General features: G+C 34.5%; 1 protein-coding gene across 1 annotated transcript; it reads right to left on the bottom strand.

Annotated features, from left to right (window-relative positions):
* Nucleotides 1-31: 31 nt before the first annotated feature.
* Nucleotides 32-15,187, bottom strand: LOC140764025 (protein LOWER TEMPERATURE 1). The gene is made up of 7 exons (XM_073102450.1): nucleotides 15,139-15,187; nucleotides 10,193-10,365; nucleotides 10,001-10,046; nucleotides 5,350-5,470; nucleotides 2,316-2,377; nucleotides 1,021-1,133; nucleotides 32-385 (listed from the first exon to the last, which is right to left on the bottom strand). Exons 2-7 carry the CDS (start codon nucleotides 10,349-10,351, stop codon nucleotides 347-349), a joined length of 540 nt encoding a protein of 179 aa, XP_072958551.1. The 5' UTR covers nucleotides 10,352-10,365; nucleotides 15,139-15,187; the 3' UTR covers nucleotides 32-346.
* Nucleotides 15,188-20,137: the final 4,950 nt, after the last annotated feature.

Here is a 20,137-nt window from a genome sequence, read left to right as displayed (position 1 = left end):
TAGACCTTTTTTACTTGGTCTACAACCAAGGTGAGCACAAACTGCAGCTTATAACAAACCACAAGGATCCAGATAGTAAAACATAAGCTTTACCAAAAGGTAGATGACCCTAAGGAGTCCCTAGATATAAGAGCTCACAGCTGGTCCCGAAATGGAAATTCAGAAAATCTTAACACCATATAGCTTAACAACAACCATCACTCTGTCTCAGAATTCCTAACAAAACAGTTAGGCAACAACAAAGAACAAATATATCCCAAAAGGTGAAACATTTTTCTGGAGTTCAGCTATACATATGATAGCATTGGTCCTATAACAACTTCTTGTATACTGTTGGTTCTCCATCTTATGTACTTTCATCTGTCAGGCGAGCAACCAGTTCATCCTGCAAGAATGAGGCCAACCATCAATGATTATTGGTTTTTTAGCATAAAATTTAACCTAAATTTGACTTTCAAAAGCTCCTGATAATTCAGAACAAGTATGTTAAAAGAATCTACAGGAAAAGCCTTGGTAAGCTACACAATGATCTTAGTTCACTTTCTCTGGAAATTCATTGCTTCAAAGTGCAAGAGTGGGTTAACTGGATCATCTGCCTTGTAGATCAGAATTACTAACAATATGAAAGCTAAAAAAGGCCAAAACTTCCACTCGTGAGCCCAAATATGCCTATATATACAATATATTTATAACATTTAGAATTTAAGATAGATCCATATTACTTATGAATCATAATAATAGCATTATATTATATATATCGCAACTTGACATAACTGTGGATGAAAGTCTCTCTCTATATCTTTCTCAACATAATGAAACTCAACCTAATTTTTCTTGCTTATCTTGTACCAGTGTGTATGGACATGCACATGCACATGTTTTACCTAGTATTGTATAACATGTAGATTACAGACCTAAGATTGCTCACCATGCAGATCTCAGTGAATAGCATTATTCTGTTAAATAGAAGATTGGCAGAAGCTACAGAATCTTATAACAGCACTCTGAGCTAGTCATTACCTTTTTTCCTTTCTGTGAGAGGCCTCTCTCTCTTAGAAGCGCACGCAGCCGCTCCACAGTCATAGAGTGAAGTGTCCCTTCAGAAAGACCTGAACTTGATCCACTTAATCCCCCTACAACATTAAAATTTCATTTCAAGCTACAGATGATGCAGACGTATCAAATAAAGCAAATGCATGGAAACCTGTCCTGGATGAGTAAAACCTGCATTGCCCTTATGTAAATCCTTATAGTCTAGTAAAAATTAATACTAATATCATTCTCCGACATAAAATGTTAGAATCTTTAGCTGGAAAAGTTTATATCCAAAAGAGAAAATGAGCATCATTAACCAGTTGCTGTTACTTTAGCCTCATAACAGTTCATTTGGAGATAGGACAGTCCTTAAAATGATACGACAAAATTATCCCAGATATAGCTGAATCAAGGTAAAGGATTCCTCCAACCAAACAAAAGTGGAACAAAAGGCCTTTATAACTGTAGCCAAACCAATCAATTGACGGTTTAGTTAACTCACCATTAGAGGTGATAAAAGGTAATTGCATCCATACAAGAACATAAAATGGTACCATAATAAATAAATATTCCTCAATTAAAATTTCAACTTTACCATATCAATTTAAAATTTCATTTCCTCAATATAGAGCTTACAATTAAGCTGATTTACCAAACCTGCTAAATGTTGCTAGAATGGAGAATTTTTCAAATAAATGTAAGATGTCCTCCTGAACAACATCTTGGATATTCACCTGTGTACACTACAGTTTAATACTAGATTATGAAGAGCGGAAGAACATATATATCTGGGTATTTGTGATACTGGATAATAACTTCAAACTTCTAGCATCAGAATACAGTAGTAAGCTGCTGAAAGCCAAGATGTTCACTTGTTATTTGAATATTCTCACAGGAAAACCTCCATAGTTGAACCAATTCAACTTTGGTATCTACAAGAAGAATGTCCTAGATTGAAGTGTAAACCAGTCTTTAGATTTGGAAAGCGTTGATGAACTAAGTACTATAAGTAATAACAATTAGGATAAAATATTGTAAAATAGCACCAACAGAATAATCTCCGCACCTTTTACCACTATAAGAATTCCATACAGTCCTTATTCAAACATTAGCATAATATTTGTGTCATGTAGCAAAATGTGCAGAAAAATCAAATATAACAAAATTTTCTTTTTACCCATAATTACAGCTGAGTGAGATCATTAGGCATTACAATATATGCAACTAAGTTAATAAAACAATTGTCAAAGAATAAACCTTGGCCAGAAGTAGTGAAGTACCTTCAGCATTAGTGACATTGGGTCTTTTAACAGGACTCTTGCCATCTGAACTTACAGCAGATCTGATTAAATATAAGAATATGAAGAACATCAGGTAAGAACAAGCACCAGAATGACAGAATGTAGCAATGACATTGCAACTGAAATCTTGAAATTCAAACATGCAAGCAGAAATGAAGAACAAAAATATTAATTTCTGCAGATGAAAAAGCAATGTTGTTATTTCTGTATCATATTTCATCTGCAATTACAGAATTACTTATTACCAAATGACGGAATATTTAGTAGGCATCAGTATAGTAACTTGGCTAACTAATGTCTAAGTAAAACATATATAATGAAACATAGTCAGGGGAATAATTAGATCAAACCACTTCATAGATGATTATGTAACTCCCAGAACTGCATTAGCTCTATAATTGATCTCCATATTAAGATGTCAATTTTAAAAAATATTTAATATCCTCTTATGAGGACATTGTTTTTAGATTAGGTAGTTTTAGAATAAAAAGAGAAGTCTAACAAAATAATGCCGAGTAGAAAATCATCGACAAAGTAACAACTCCATAACAATTGATCTTTTTGGGTTTTTTGCAAATACTTTCCCACGATACCATTATCGATGTTTTGAAAGGTATTTAAGGTGGCCACCTTGGCATGGCAACACACCGACCATCCCACAAACCAAGAATGCAGCCAACACAAGGCAGGCAGGCCGCCTTTTCACCTGGCAGGCCTGCAGCCTGCTTGGGTATTGGAGCAAGTCTCTAGCTAATAAGTCAAATTGGAATGTTAATGGGTGAACTAAGTTAAATAAAAAAAGAACCCCAAAATGTCTCACTCTCCCTCACTCCCTCTCTATTGATTTGTTTGAGCCCTAACCCCAAATCTCTCCTCTCTCCCTCACTCCTCTTGATCATCTCCTCTCAAAAGTGATGGCAAGCGGACAGCAACAGGAAACCCTAGAAAACCATTGCTTCTTCTTCTCTTTATTCCCTTCCACTCTCCTATGTTTATTCTCTTTCTTCCAAAACATTACCTGCTGTTTCTTCTGCTGCATTAAGCTCTCATGGCTCACCTGAAGACAAATTAATGTGTCTCAGATCCCTTTTTATTCAAAAAAAACCTCACTAAGAGGTGTCTCAGCTCTCATGTGTCCACATGTATGTCACTTCTATCTATGAATCACAATCTAGAAAGTCATGAAATTAAAAGTGTAAGCACAGCACACACTTGGATTTTATTTAGTTGATTAAGCCAATTTGATAATCTAGCAAATCATATGATTGACATTTATAACTATCAGTTGACTGTGAACTGTGAATTTAATTAGCAGTGATTGAGTTTTGTTATTTGACTAAATATTTATATATACTATATTAATATATATCATATATCCTATACAACTATTTTTACTTTTTTATATATTAAAAATACTAGACTACCTTAGCGCTAGCCTTCCACCTAGGCACTATATGGTGGTGTAACCGCCTGACCAGCCACAATCCATAGCCGCCTTTTAATACACTGACCATTATATTATCAATAACCTACTCTGTTATGTGTATTTGTGTTACCTCCTGAGTTTGAATTACATTTGTAGAAATTTTACATTTTAAATGGCATAAGCCGAATAGAATTTGAACTAGGAACTCTTAGCTCTGATACCATGATATCCCACCAACTACTCTAAAACCTTACGATATTAGATAATGATAAGTTTAATTTAACATCACAAAATAAAAACCATGATATATGAAAGTCATGAATCCTAAAAACTTCAACTTGTAAGAAATTAACATGTTTTCCCTCAATCCCATGCAACATGCTTCAATTCCGTTATAATATTATTTTATAGTATCTGAACCACACATGCAAGTAAAACCGACAACACAGTAACTTTTGACACTACGTCTACTATTAATTTGCATCATTTGACAGAACATCATATAATCTCTAGATCTATCAGCATCATCTTAACCATTGTTATGTACCTTTTGTTAAAGCATGCCTTGGTTTGGGCAAGCTATTTTGAACATATCCCATGTCAAACCGAACAAGAGCAACACAAAATCAATGAGACCATCCACAAAGTCCTTGCCATGCATCCCGTGAATTTTGCCCATAACTTTTCTCTGTGATGAATTCACATCTTCCAACACTACTTTACATTAATGGATTACTTATCAACCTCAAGCTCCTCTTTTTGATCCTCAGTCATAAATAACCAATGCAGACTCAAGTTCACAACATACGTTTAATCAAGTTCGTGGAGGTTCACCTTCAACATTTATGTTTTTGTTTAAGAAAAAACGACTAGAAAAAAGAAAAAGAAAAAGAAAAGAAAAGAAGAGACTTGGACAACCAAAAAATAAAAACAGGGATATCCAAGAGAATTAATTTTCAAGTTGATCAAAGAGGGATTTCTAAGGGCATGGAGCTAACAGCGTGTTTGAGCTGATGTGAGCAGGTTTCTTTAAGGGAAGGGAGTAGGTTTGTTGAGTGAAGGGAGTCCTAAACCACTTAACACTGATGTCGAGGGAAAGAAATAAAACCTTACTTCTAGAAGGGATGCTTCAATGACTGGAGAACAGGGCACTAGGACAAGCCTTAGTACTTACAGAAACATACTAATGGATCAACAGGCTACCTAATGTAAATTAGATTGACTGTTATCGACAATTGCCTCTTCGACCCAGATGATCTCTCTCACTGTTTTTCCCCTCCTTGAACTACTAACATATAGGCCTTAAAAGCTAAAAATGTAATTAGAGGGCATCAATTAGATGATAATTATAGAAGCATAAAAAAACAGAGGGAACAAGCACATAAGAAGAAGTGAAAAGTGCATGGAAAAGATAAGAGTATATGAAAGTCACAAAAATATAAGATACAGTTACAAATTACAGACGAGTTTGGAATGGTAAACACAGATAAGCAACGGGATTCTTCAAGATTCAGGTGCATGCAGTGAACATCAGTTGGCATTAATTTTAAGTGTTTGTCAACTATTCAAGATAGAGAGAAGTTGTACCTCTTTCCTTTGCCACTTCCTCTTGTTTTAGCATTTGCATCCTTTGACTCATTCTTCAGTTTGTTGATTTGAAGAGCTCTGATTAATATGTTTGTTGTATTTGTCTTAATTATCTGCCCTTCTGAATTAACAACCAGAATCAGTAATTACAATCACAACAAAGTCAAGATTGGAACACAGAAAAGCATTTGAAAGAACAATAGACAAAGAGGTATTCAGCTGGCAATTTACAATGACAAGTAGAAAGTAATTAGCTTCTTGTCATGGAGCACTTAATTTGAACAAGAAAGACCCAGAAGATGTATAAAAAATTCCCAAACTCTCTTAACAGCACCATATCCACTTACTACGAAGCCTATAGAGAAAACAATATAATCCTAATAAGACCATCTGAAGATTTTTTTTCCAAGTGAGGAGGCCACAAAGCAGTAAGCAGTTGGTCTCTTTTAACATTCAATGTGAATGACGGAAGATAGATTAGACAAAATATCTTGATGCAAAAGAAACAAAGAACAGGGAAAAAAATTCTAACATATTGAAAACAAGACAACTTTAGTCACTGTATGAACATTGCTGTGCATGCTAAACCTCCAAGTGCAGGATTGGAGGTAAAAAAAAATACACTCTACCAGCTTATTAATGCAACTACTCTAGCATGAGCGAGAAGATGTAAGAACTGAAAAAAAAAAAAAATAGAAAAGAGAGCACACATGCAACCCCCTTCTCTCTCCCTCCCTGTCACACGACAGGAGAGGTGGCTATAAGATTTTCGACCACTCCAAATCAAATCCAAATTCGGATTAGGATTTAAAAACTTAACTTATAAAGATAAATCCCAACCCTATTATTTCACACCCTACGTCAATATATATATATATATATATATATATATATATATATATATATATATTCTTTCCGAATCAAATCCAAATTCTTTCCTAAACCCATTGGAGCTTGCGCAATGAGATTGGACTGTCGGAACCAGTGTTTTTAATGGCAGCCAAGGCGGCCGCCATGGCGGGGCAACGAGCCAGCCGCCCCACATCCCACATTGGCTGCCTGCAAATGGCGAGTAGGCCACCATTTGTCTTTTGGCAGGCCCCTTATCGTTTAGTGGCCCACATGGCCTGCTTAGTCGTTATAGCGGGTTAGGTAACACGGTAACGGGTTGGATTATCTAATATATAGTTAGTTAGTGAGTAACTAAATTTTTTTTAAAAAAAAATCGCACTCCACCCTAACCCAATTGAGCTCTCTTCCTCCTCTCCATCTTCTCTTAAGCGACAACAGCAAGCTATATTGGCAGCGGCAGTGGGAGCAACGACGACGACGAACTCAAACAACACCGCTCAGTGAAGAATAATATAATGCATTACATCTGTTTGTGGGCTGGAAAGGGGAAGGGAAAAGGGAAGAGAAAAGGAAAACGGAAAGAAAAGGATAAGTGGTTTAGGAAAAGAGGATGGCAACTGATTTTCATAGGCTGAGATGGCAGCTGGTTTAGGCAAAGGGGACGACAGCTGGTTTAGGAGAAAGGTGATGTAGATTGTCGAGTGATTGATGTGAAGTGATTTATGGCAGCTGGCCTAAGCACTAGCTTTGTCCTAGTGCACCTATTTTTAGGAAAAAATGCCCTCTTTTTTTCTAATTACTAAACTTGCCACATGCTGCAAATTTCTCTATATAAGTGATGAATAGTGTGAATTTAAAAGTACAATGTAATAAATTTAATATTAATTATCTAATAATATTTACATATAATCTTTAATTATTTTTAATTCTTTTATATAAATAATGCTAAACCACCTTATCAGCTGCCTTGTCGCCCGCTTTCTGCCTTGGCGCTGGGCGGTGGGGTGACCGCCGGCCACTCCCCACCGCGTTTCAAAAGATTGGCCTAAGCATCACCGGAGCAATCGAAGACCACCACGCGACTAAGACGTCAATCCTCCCCCGCCCCTTAATCTTTAATTTAAATTTAATGGGTTACAATAAAAATACCTAATTTTGGTATTTCGGCCTCGTCGGTGAATCACATTGGCTAGCGGCTTTGGGTCACTGCCACTCCGTCACCGAAAGCTCCGTGCTTTAGGCCTCATGCCATTAGTACCTTCTAGGGATGCTCTCATGGCTTGGGTCGCAATCGGTCATGGATGGAGGGTCTCCCACTGTTGATCGCCATGGCTGATCTTTCCTCCCCTCGTTTAAGTCGTCGAGGTCGCGAGAAGAGTGTTGGCTAGGTCGGTGAACTGTCGATGATAGTGATCGTCGACGATTTTCCTTTTCTTTCCCTTCCCTTTCCTCTCTTTCTTTTCTCCCTTGTCAGTCTCATTGAGGAAGAAAAGGTTGGGCTTGGGTTCTCGAGTTCTCATCTGGGTTTTGGACCTAAGGATCCGACTTGATCCTTAGTTTTAAGTTGTGGGCTGCGGATTACTCCACAGCCCAGCCTTTTATTTTGGTAATGGGTTGGACCTTGGCCAAGCCTAATAATTATAAAAGGAAAAATGTGGGCTACGGGCCAGCCACAGGGATTAAATTAGCCTATTTTAGTAATTGATTAGTTTCAATTTCAGAAATTATGATATGAATTAAATTAAATTATAAGATAAGGAAAAGACATAAGCGTCATCTCGAAGTGACTTCTAATTGATATTGATACACAAAGCATTGATCCAACTGAGATAAATGACATTATTATTATTGAAAAAAATTTAGTATGTTGAAACTAAGCATGTTATGAGATATGACTTAATTTGTTATTATTTGTGCTGTTATTACTGTTACAATAAGAATGTTTAGTAAAATTATCATTTTATATCGTTGGACTTGAATTTTTTCAAGTTACGTTTATGAATTTGGATTTAATTGGCTTTAAAATGGATTTTACTTACTGAGCTATAGTTGTTGGCTCAAGAGATTTCTCTTCTAATATTTCAAGTACTAGTCAACATGATGATTAAGCGAGATACACCAGGACAATATTTCAAGTACTAGTCAACATGATGATTAAGCGAGATACACCAGGACTCTACCTCTATTTAGGATATACCCCTTTTTACCTCTCAGTTATTTTAATCTTTATGTTTTAAATTATCTGTTAATTCAATTTAATTAGAGACACATTAGTGGTGACATTGATTATTTCTCATTATTATTGAATAAAATTTATTGAAGTCAGATTTCCATATTAATTCTTGTATTATGGACTTAGATGATATTAGTTAAGGCTTTATATATCTTAAGTGTATTGAGGTATATAGCTGATTATGATTTCGATTTCAAATCGTGATAGAACTATGGAATCTACTATACAAAAACTCACGTACTTATATTGAAATCTTACATTATGTCAAACAATACAACATGGCAAATGGACTTATGAGTCTGTAATAAGATTATTGCCAATTTGTTAGTAATTATATTAAGTGGTATAAATGTATGTAGATCTCTATATAAAAAATGTCATCTTTTTAACATATTATTTTTATTCATGGAAGAAAGATGGATAGGATATCAAGAGCACTTGTGTCAGCCAATGCACCTGAACCATGACATCCTAATAAGATGCTAGCATGCTCCACAAGGCATACTGCCATAAAATGGCATGACAGTCCAATGTATTGTGGAATTGACAACTAATAAACACCTATATATAGGCACCCTTAGCATCATATACTTCGAAAATATAAATATAGTCTACATGCACATTTTATATATTGGCTATATCTGCTTATCTGTGTACATATATCCTCCGCCCTCAATTTCTTTTCCCACTTGTAATTCTTTCTGTTCAAGGAATGACATGATACACCTACTTTTGCTTATCCCATAGCTATAATATAATATAATATAATATGGTGCCGATCTGTCACCAATAGTATGCATAAATGCAGAGGAGATATTCTCTATTCAATTTATTATAAAGAAAACCATCAAAAATAGCAACCCCAGAAATAATGCTGTGGTGTCAAAACCAAATTCCTTACAGCCAAATTAGCGGAAGTCATACTTAACATTATCCATAGTTTCCTGAATACAAATTCACACCATGTACATGCAAAACCAAGTGTATCTTATGCATTTAAATCATGTAGTTTAAATATGAAACTTTGCAAAATTGGATTGATTAGAAGTTCAATATTACCAACCAATAATTTCCAAATTAAGAACTTTTAATATCCTTAACATATAGTAATATGGTGTCGATTCCCCACCATTGCTATGCATAAACGCAGATGAAAATATTCTCAATCCAATTTATATAAAAAAAAATTAGCAACTTCGAAAATAATGTTTCATGGCGTTCAAACCAAATCCATTATGGCCGAAGCAAATGCAAGCCATATTTACATTTCCATCGTTTCCTGAATACAAATATCACACTATATGCTACATGCAAAACCAAGTCGGATAATAATAACCATTATTTTGAAAGACATTTAAAGCTAACACCCTCAACTGATGTAATATGACAAGTTTAAGCATAATTTCATATTCTATTCAAACCCTAATGCATGCACAATTATCATCTAATTTCTCCCCTTTCAAACTTAAAGTTGGAATCTTTTCAACAAATTTCACATAACCATGCATCCCCAAGAAAATAAAAATAATGTCATCAAGAATGAGTTCAAGAATTACTGAACCGAACCTTGAGGAGCTGTATCATGATCACAGACATATAATCGGAGACCACCCTGCACAAATCCAATGAGCAACCCAGAAATGGGGGATCATAACCAAAACATATCAAAATCTCAAAGAAACAAACATCCAAATCAAGAAGGTAAAAGAGGAGCTTAGGATTTGGGATGAAATGGAGAGAGGAACATCGAAGGGATACCATGCTGGATTGGAGGACGGGAGAGGAGAAGTTGCCACGTGAAGGGAGACCCTCAAGGTACTTAGAAGCACTCGCCTCCAACTTGGGGGCAGCGGTTGGCGTCACCTCCGTGGCTTCAGGGGTCTTACTCATCGGGATGGCGGGGCCTTCTTCCTCCATACCAGTATAATACTCTTCAGAAGACAAAACTATGCATTTAGTAGTATAGAACTATACCTCAAAACATATTAAGTGCCAAAAAAGGTAAAGTGAAATTGTGGTGATGATTAATTGTAAAGTTATATAAATGAGAATGACTTGGCTAGGGTTAGGGGAACTAGATTGAAATACCCTTAGGCTATCACTTCCCATTCATGAGATTCACACTAGTGAGGCTCACACAGTAACCCAAGTAATAAGGCCTCATACATGTATATCAGCATCAAACGCCCCCAAACATATAGAGAAAGTATATAATAGGGCTCTCAGGCGACTATATGTCTATTAGTGGTACATCGAACAAGACTAACGACAATTGAAAATACATTTGGATTTTGATATAAAAATTTAAAGAAGCCTAAACCTATTTTAGACCAATTGCACTAACAAAAGAAATGGAAAAGCTAGAGCCTCACAAGAGCCTAGTCTCTCAACATTTAGTCAACGACACTGACTAGTTTGAAAAATAAAAAAATCAATTGAAAAGTGAGTCGAGTGCTCAGCAAGTAGGTCACACCAGTGATGTAAAGATGCAAAAGTAAATATAAAGAATTAGATATGAACATGCTCAATAACAATAGCAAAGAAGATAGGAGTCGCATCAATCCAGCAATCATTCATATATGACAATCCCATGCTAATATCCATAATCACCAAGAGTAAATACAATATGCTATAATGTCATGATCAAAGTGACAGTAACTACATACATGAAGTAACGATGTAACACATTCCTATCAAGTTCATATCCATACACATTATTTACACACCTAGCATCCACTACTAAGCCCCTTAGAGAATCATACAACTAAACAATAGGCATCTATTACCATCCTTTCAGGCATCATGGATTGCAACTACCCAAACCTACCCCACAAGAATGGGAGAGAACTTAGCAATAAATCTTGCATGCTCATGCTCGACGAACTACTAAATAATTATTTGTAGATGAAGACTAAAAATCGTGAACCTACCATCATCTAATCACCACCATCGCACATCGATGAGATGCATACTCACGAACTCTGAGCTCCACACTACACCCTAGTCAAGCGTCATCGTGTATTGCCAAGTTTGCCAAGTCTACATAGTTCCTGCCTTTGATATTACATGTTTGGAGTACTCGCCGGCCCATACTCATTTAACGACAATAATTCAACGCTTACTTATCGCTGGCCGACAGTATGCCTAAATGTCTAGAAAACACAAACTAGTACCTTAGGCGAGACTCTTAACATAATGTAATGTATAAGTATGCTCCACACCCTTACCTTGGTGAGGCCTATGGGGTATCGTCAATACGATATGTTTCTTAGCATGAGTTCGTGTATGTAGTGTAGTGTTGGCACGCACATATGTATAATTGTCACCATTATATGAGTACATAACATAAATACAATAAATAGTATAAAAACACAATCATTCACATGAAATGAGAGAACCAACATAAGAAGCACACAAGCACCTTCAACTTTATAAGGTTATCTCTCTATGTTACCCAACAATTTATATGCATGTGTTGGTGCTTATGATTAACACAAATCCCTACCAAACATATATGCAAGAACAAAAAGAGGAGAGTTGTGTCCACTTGCCTAAAAGTTATGATGTCTCAAAATGGCACAGTTGTCCCACCAAAGATCGGGGGGGGGGGAGAGGGTTGCGGTCCTCCATGCTTTGATGTTCTCAACAGTAAATAACAAATCTTGCAACCACTCCGCAAACTTAACGTGAAGGCTCAGAACATCCCATGATGTTTAGTCGGGCTTGAAAGGCCTAACATGCCTACTGGGGCTCACTACCAAATTTCTCTCTCTTCTTTTCCCTCTCTTTTTTCTTCTTCCCACACCCCTCTTTCTCTAAAGCCTACTTTATTTCTTATTTTACTCCCACAACCCAACTCTTCACTCCCTCTCTATTTGTCAATCTGACAACTCTCTTTTTTCTCCCTCATCTCCTTCATCCCCGTGGCATCTCACAACCCCTCATATGGCAAGACAAGCCACAACAGTCGTGTTGCTTCGTGGTGTAGGTCAAAAGATAAGCAAGAAGAGGAAGAAACAAGAGGGAGAAGAAAGGGGAGTAAAAGTGGGGCAAATTGATGGTAGGGTTGGAGTAAGAAGATGATGACAGTGGCAGAGGGTGACGACAATGACAACGGCAAGAGGTTAGAAGGAGGCGGCTAGGAAGGGCATAGATAAAAAGAGGGAGAATAAACAGTGGGGATGGATATTTGGGTCAAGTTTTTCTTTGTTTGCATTTTTTTCCTTCAATTTTTTTTTATTGGGTGTTACAACTCCTTACTATTAGAAATTTTGACCTCAAAATTTGTTAGGTTAAAGGGGCACCTAAGGATATTTACGATGATTTGAAGTTTCATTGGAGATGGAACAATAATAGCCAAAACTTAATAAAAACTAAAGTTGAGACTCATTGGTGAAGGCTAAAACTATCAAGATTTCTAGTTTGACATTTATTTTGGACCACAATAGGCTAAAAGCCTAAAACCATTCTATTTCAGCCTAGATTATTTATTTTTTCTAGGAGTTAAAAATGAAATTTTGAACCATGATATTTACCAATACTCCTAGTAACTTTGTAGCATATAATGTTGCATTCCACTTTCCAAGACATAAAAATCAATATTCAGGTGCAATTATGACTGCTAAATCATTATTCACTACCATTATAGCATCCTGATAGATGTATGATTCATTGCTCAAATAACCTTCCCATTTCCTAACATTAGTTGCATTCAAAACGAATAGCATACTACACTATCATTCTTCTCCACCTTACCTTGAAAATGCAATTGTGACTGCTAAATTATTATTCACACTACCATTATAGCATCCTGATAGATGTATGATCCATTGCTCAAATACCCTTCCCATTTCCTAACATCAGTTGCATTCAAAACTAATAGCATACTATCCTATTGTTCTTCTCCGCCTTACCTTGAAAATGTCAAAAATAACAAGAGTTCTTGATAATAAATTTCAAAAGTATAATACAAAGAAATACCTATACCCAAGTACAATCCTATTCTACTAAGTTTGACTCTTGGCTTGTCTGCCAATCAATATTTGAATTCATCCCTAAGGCCCTAATGCTAAGACATTAGAATCGAAAGAACATATTTCTTGAAACCACCTCTTGTCAACAAAACATCGAATATACCAATATTCTAAGCAAAAACCCATATGAGGAAAACCAGATGACTAGGGGATCGTCACCAAAGTCCACTAATTTTACTTTTTAAATAAGAAAACATTAGCATCAAACCAAGAGACCTCAAAGAAGCCATAAAAAGAAATCCTCCTAATATTTAAGAATGGATCGAAATTATGTTCTCTCTTCTTTTCTTTTAAGATAAGTCCAACGCTCAAATAGCAAAGTGAACAAAACCAATATCAAGACATACAACTAAAGGGTTTAAACAACAAAGCTCATCTTTTCACATGACCAAATAACTGAAAGAATGACCCGCATACCCAAACATATCCAGGAGTTTCACTGTTTACAAGATGAGGAACATTAAGATAACAAATACCATCTCTGAAGGTACACAACCCGAGCATTCAACAACAACAACAACAACCAAAAATGTTAAGAATACACAAGCAGTGCATTTAAATAGAGAACAATCTCAAGATATACACATCCTGGGCATGTAGATAAGGAATCATGTCAAGAAATCAAAAACCCGAACATTTTAACAAAAGATCATCTCAAAAAATACACAATCTGAGAATGTAAATAAATTATCTCCGAAAATATACCGCTTGAGCATTTAGAATACAACGCTCGTCTATAAGAGGTTCAAAACCTGAGCAATATAAACAATGTACTATCTAAAGATATAGACGTCCGGATTATTTAGATAAGAAATTATTTCAAGGAATAAACGACCAGAGCATTTCAATAAGAAATCTTCAAAATACACAACCCAAGCATGTAAATAAGAATCATCTTAGAAAATACACGACTTGAGAATCTAATAAAAGAAAAGGAAAGAAGAATTCCCGAGAATTCACAGCTCGAGTATTTAAATAGGAAACCATCTCAATCTCAAGAACTACACAGCCTGAGCATGTAAATAAGGAACCATGTCAATAAATCTAGGACCTGAGCATTTGAACGAAAGATCGTCCCAACAAAGACACAATCTGAGGATGTAAATAAATCATCTTCGAAAATACACCACTTGAGCATTTAGAAAACAACACTCATCTTAAGAGGTTCAAAACCTGAGCATGTAAACAAGGTACTATCTAGAGAAATACACATCCGGATTATTTAGATAAAAAATCATTTCAAGGAATACACGACCTGAGCATTTCAATAAGAAATCTTCAAAATACACACAACCCAAGCATGTAAATAAGAATCATCTTAGAAAATACACGACTTGAGAACCTAGGAAAAAGAAAAGAAAAGAAATGTCTCGAGAAATTCACAGCTTGAGCATTTAAATAAGGAACCATCTAAATAAAAACAAAAATTAAAAAAAAACGCATCACGAGAATTTTGAATATATAAAAAATAAAAAGGGAGGGGGAGAAATGTGATCGGTGGCAGAGGAGAGAGAGAGAAAGGTAGAGGCGGCAGTGGGTGAGGCCGTGAGAGGGAGAAAGTTAGCCCCGGCGGTGAAGAGGGAGAGAGATAGAGAGTGACAGTGATCGAGAGAGAGACTGTGAGAGGGAAAGAGTGGGAGTGAGAGAGAAAGAGGAAGAGACTAACGTTACCGTCTCCGTCGTGCTCGCCGACCACCGTCGCAGTCGAATTTGCCGTCGAGAGAGCTGGGAAAGAGGAAGGAACAGACCGAGTATTTAAGGTTTCGGTGGGGGTTTCGGTCCAATTTTCCGAATTTTCTTTTACCAAATTAGCCCTCCCAAATAAATTTTTTTACGGGTCTACCGGACTTCAAAACTTTCTACTAATTACAATATGCAACTAAATCTCAATTAAATATAAGTTTTCTCATATAAATCATTTTCCTAATAAATAATTTGCAAGGAAATTAATAAATTAAAAATTAATTTTATATGATTTTTTTTTAATTATTGACTCAATTAACGAATTTATATTTAAAAATTACTGATTATGATAGTAATTTTAAAATAGGATTTTTATAAATCACACCCTATATTTTGCTTATTTTGTGATTCGCACCCCGTCTTTGGGGATTTGATAACACGACCCTTTCTTTTTATAGTAATATTCATTTAACACCCTAAGAAATTCAACAACTAAAGAGTGAGAATGTAGAGTGAGTCTAACGTTCAGCAAATGAGTTTTACTCATGCTTAATATGAAATGAAATTAAATATAAATAAGCTCAACGAACTATACGCGAAAAAGATAAGAGTTGCATCTATTGAACAATCATTCATATAAGACAATCTTATACTAATATTTAAGATCATTAAGAGTATATACAATATGCTACGATATCATGATCAAAATGAAAGTAGATTGCTTACAACAAGTAACATATTCCTATTAAGTTTATATATATTCACACACACATCTTGGGGCATTATACAACTCAATAATTGGCATCTACTATCATCCATTTCAGGCATTATGTATTGCAACTACCCAAAGCTACCACAAGATAAGGGAATAGAACTTAGAGATAAATCTCACATACTTATGCTCGGTGTCACTAACTGATTGTCTATAACTACAAACTTAAAGGTCTCAATCTTAAACTTCATAACTAACATATCACTATCGTTGCATATTATGACAATACATATTTATAAGTCTTTAATTCCACACTACATCTTAACTCTATACTGTTAGGTACTATATACAAAGCCTACATGGTCCCGACATATGATATTATATGTTTATTGGACAACTTGTTAGCTTATTTTATACATGGTGGACAACATACAGATTTTGAGATAATGCAGTTAAATGATCAAAATAGCCCAAAAAAATATTTTACTTATCTATACTTTAAAATATCTCAAATCAGATCCTATACTTATGATCACTAAAATTAAATAGTTAGTTTTTTCTATCCAAATTAACATAGCACACCGAAGAATATCTAAAATTGAATTCGCTAAATTTCTAATTCTTTTATGGATAAGAATACATTTCTCCTCTTATATGAACATTTTTTTTCTCTTCAAAAAAGATTCAATGTATTACACATAATTAAAGTATTATTAAACTTGAGTTTTTATGAAGTTTAGTTATTAGAACACATCTAGGAAGAAGAGGAATATGAGTTTAAAAAAATTATATCAAAACCCCATTTATTTTGCCTAATAAACACAACAGGTATTTTGGTCATTTGGGCGCGCTACACTAATTTTGACATAAAAACTAATGGTCTCACTTTAGTTATAAGTACATAGTTTTGATTTAAGACTTTTTGAAGAATTTGAGAGGTAAACTAATTTCGGGCATTAGTATAGTGGTATAAAATGCATTTTGCCCTATTAATAATTAAAAAAATATCTTCTCTCTCATTTTTTATAATACTTGAAACAAGGGGCAACATCAATTATAATTCCTACCAAATACCTTAGTCGTTCCGATAATAATTGGATATCATTTTGTTAATAATAGATTATGATTCCTTATTGCTAGAAAGAGATGACATATTGAAGCCTTAATTAACCCAATTAAATGTTGACAATTTAACTGTCAAGATTCAATATATTTACAAATAATCAACCAAAACAGTAATTTATATATATATATATATATATAGTTCCTATTGCTAGAATTTCTTACCATTCCAAACAATAAAAAAGTTTGTAAAATTTGAAAAAGAAAAAGAAAGATGAGAAAAGGAAAAAGGAAGTGAAAGGAAATAAAAGTAAGATGTGAGAGCAAGTGCATCATTCTTTCTCCCTTCTCATTGTTTTCTCTCCCTTCTCACATTTGGAATGTATTACTAATACATTCCAAAAGTAAAATATTTCCCACACCCATAATATATAATAAGAATATTGCTATTCTTACAGGCCACAAAAAGTGATTATGGGGGGCATTTTATTACCTCTGATTTTTTTTACTCCATATAGAAACCATCATAATTAATATAAGATAATGGCATATCTTACATTTTTGTAAAATATTTATACAATGTATGTGGATAAGACTTTATTCCTATAATAATATTATTGTGATCAAACATCATAAATCAAGCCAAGTCCAGTCGAGTCAAATCGAATAGAATCGAGTCAAGTTAGTTGGTTAGATTTGCTTATTGTTTTAAATTTAAATAAAGTGAATAATCTGCACGTGGATCCGATCCGCTAGAATTTACTCGTATAAATAAAAGTAGTATGAGTTGATAATTACCATAGAATGAATTTTAAGTTTAGTAAATTTATTCTTATTGTCTTTATCTTTTATTATAATTGTTATATCATTCTTATTTTTGAAAGAGTAAATTGTAACCGTAGATCTACCTTCAAACACTTAAATCCTAGCCACGATTCTCCATCACGAGTCACCCTACTATATCTACACAGCAGCCCACCACCACCCTTGGCCGTTTACCACCCTCCAACAACTGCCGCAACATTGGACATTTATCGATTTGTCCATCCTAACCTTCCTTCACTATTTTATTTTTAATCCTTCACTCTTTTATTTTTAATTTTCACTCCAACCTCGGATTTACATAAAACTAAACCTATTAAATCCTTTCATAATTTTCTTACGTCTAGAATAGTCTAGATCTAGTTCGTAAAAAAATTTACGCAGATCTTCCATCAATATTATGCATAAATATAAGTGGACTATTCTCTATTTAATTTATTAGAAATTAAAAAAAATCATTAAAAAATCACAAGCTCAAAAGCTTTGCAGTGTTAGAACCAAATTTATTTAAGCTGAAACCAATACTAAATTTATCCTTGATTTTCTGAATACAAAATCACACAATCAACAAATGCAATATGGCAAATTTAGGACGAGAAATATTATGTATTTTATGCATTTAAAATATGTACTTTTAAATATAAAAGTTTCAAAATTAAATTGATTAAAAATCCAAAATTACTAAGAAAACTTTCCAAATTATGTACTTTCTAGATTAAATATCTCTAATAATATGGTATCAATTCACAACTAGTGTTATTCATAAATACTGGCAAAGATGTTCTCAAATCCAATTTGATTACATTTCCATGGTTTCATGAATATAAAATCACCCCATCTGTTCCATGCAAAATCATTGTGAACTTTTCTTTTGAAAAATGAAGATTTAAAGTTGGATTGAAACAACCATTATTTGGAGAAAAAAAAAAGAACACTTTTAAACCACAATAAATGCAATAGGACAAGTTTAAGAATAATTTTAAATTATATGAAAATCCTAACACATGAAATATTATCATCTAATTTTTTCTATTTCTGACTTAAAATTGGAATCTTTTCAATAATTTTGTATAATCATGCGTCAAACAAATAAAAACAACCGAAGCGAACCTTGAGGAGCTGTATCATGAACACAAATGTTCTCTTGAGCACCACCCTGCATAAATCCAATTAGCAACATAGAAATGAGGATTATAACAAAAATTTATCAAAATATTAAAGAATCTAACATCCAAATTAATAAGAGATAAGGAAATTAGGGTTTGGGTTAAAGTAGAAAGAGAAGAGCATAGGAATACCAGGTTGGACGCGATGATAGGAGACGAGAAGTTGCCACGTGAGGGGAGACCCTGAAAGTGCCTAGAAGTGCTCGCCTCTGACTTGGTGGTACCGACCGACAATGTATTCATGAAATTTGGGATTGCACTTGCCAAAATGGAAGAGCTTTCATCCTCCATACAATTATAATATTAATCAGAAAACAAAAGTATGTATTTAGGATATATATATTAGATGCTAAAAAAATAAAGTAAAATTATGGTAAAAATTAACCATATTAGTTACATAAATGATACTAACTTGAAAAAGATCGAGAGAATTAAGTCGTTCGCCCGGTGCCCTAAAGAGTCGCCAACTAATTGGTACACCAGTTTCAGATCGGCGTCGAAGGTTAATGCATGAACGATCCATGAGATGTTGTTGGTGATGGAATTTATTATCTCCTGTATTTGGATTGAGATAGATTCACTATTGGTCTCAAACATGCACTTTCAAATTAGGGCTAAAGGCTAAAGCATGGTCGATCAATAAGGTATTATTAGCGATGATGAAGGTTGCAATCTCTTACCTTGGAATTGAGATGGATTTGCTCTCCCTCTCAAACATGCACCTTCAAATCAGGCCTAGAGGCTGAAGCACCAACAATGAAGGTTGGATGGTCTAGAGAGTCTCCTCTTAATGATATTCTCCTATTATACGTTACAAAAATATCATTAATGACATTCTCTTATTGAACGTTACAAAAATGTAAAGTTATACTTGTGTACAGAGAAGCCAATTACGTCACAGATCTGTTTGCCAACTCAGGGTGTGCGCTGAGTTTCAGCTATACCTAAGGAGATCTTTTCCTAATTTATCTTTTGAAATTTTTTTTACCTCTGATGTTAATGGAGATTTTATTTATGTACAATTAATCAATACAAATTCTCTCCTATTCTCTTTAAAATATTATATAAATAAAATGAATTATAAATTTATCTAAATCTTGAATAAGATTTTTAACATAAATGAACCGTTGGTTTTGACTCGAGATTGTAAGAACCCAACCTTATGATCGAGATTGATATTGCCCATAAATTTGCACTTCAAGATATAGTAATTTTTTTTTATCAA

The sequence above is a fragment of the Typha angustifolia genome, chromosome 1 (genome assembly GCF_048772165.1).
Source record: "Typha angustifolia cultivar Huaian chromosome 1, ASM4877216v1, whole genome shotgun sequence".
Lineage (NCBI taxonomy): Eukaryota > Viridiplantae > Streptophyta > Magnoliopsida > Poales > Typhaceae > Typha > Typha angustifolia.
The sequence above is the reverse complement of the archived record's forward strand: the minus strand, read 5'-3'. Positions and strand labels throughout refer to the sequence as shown.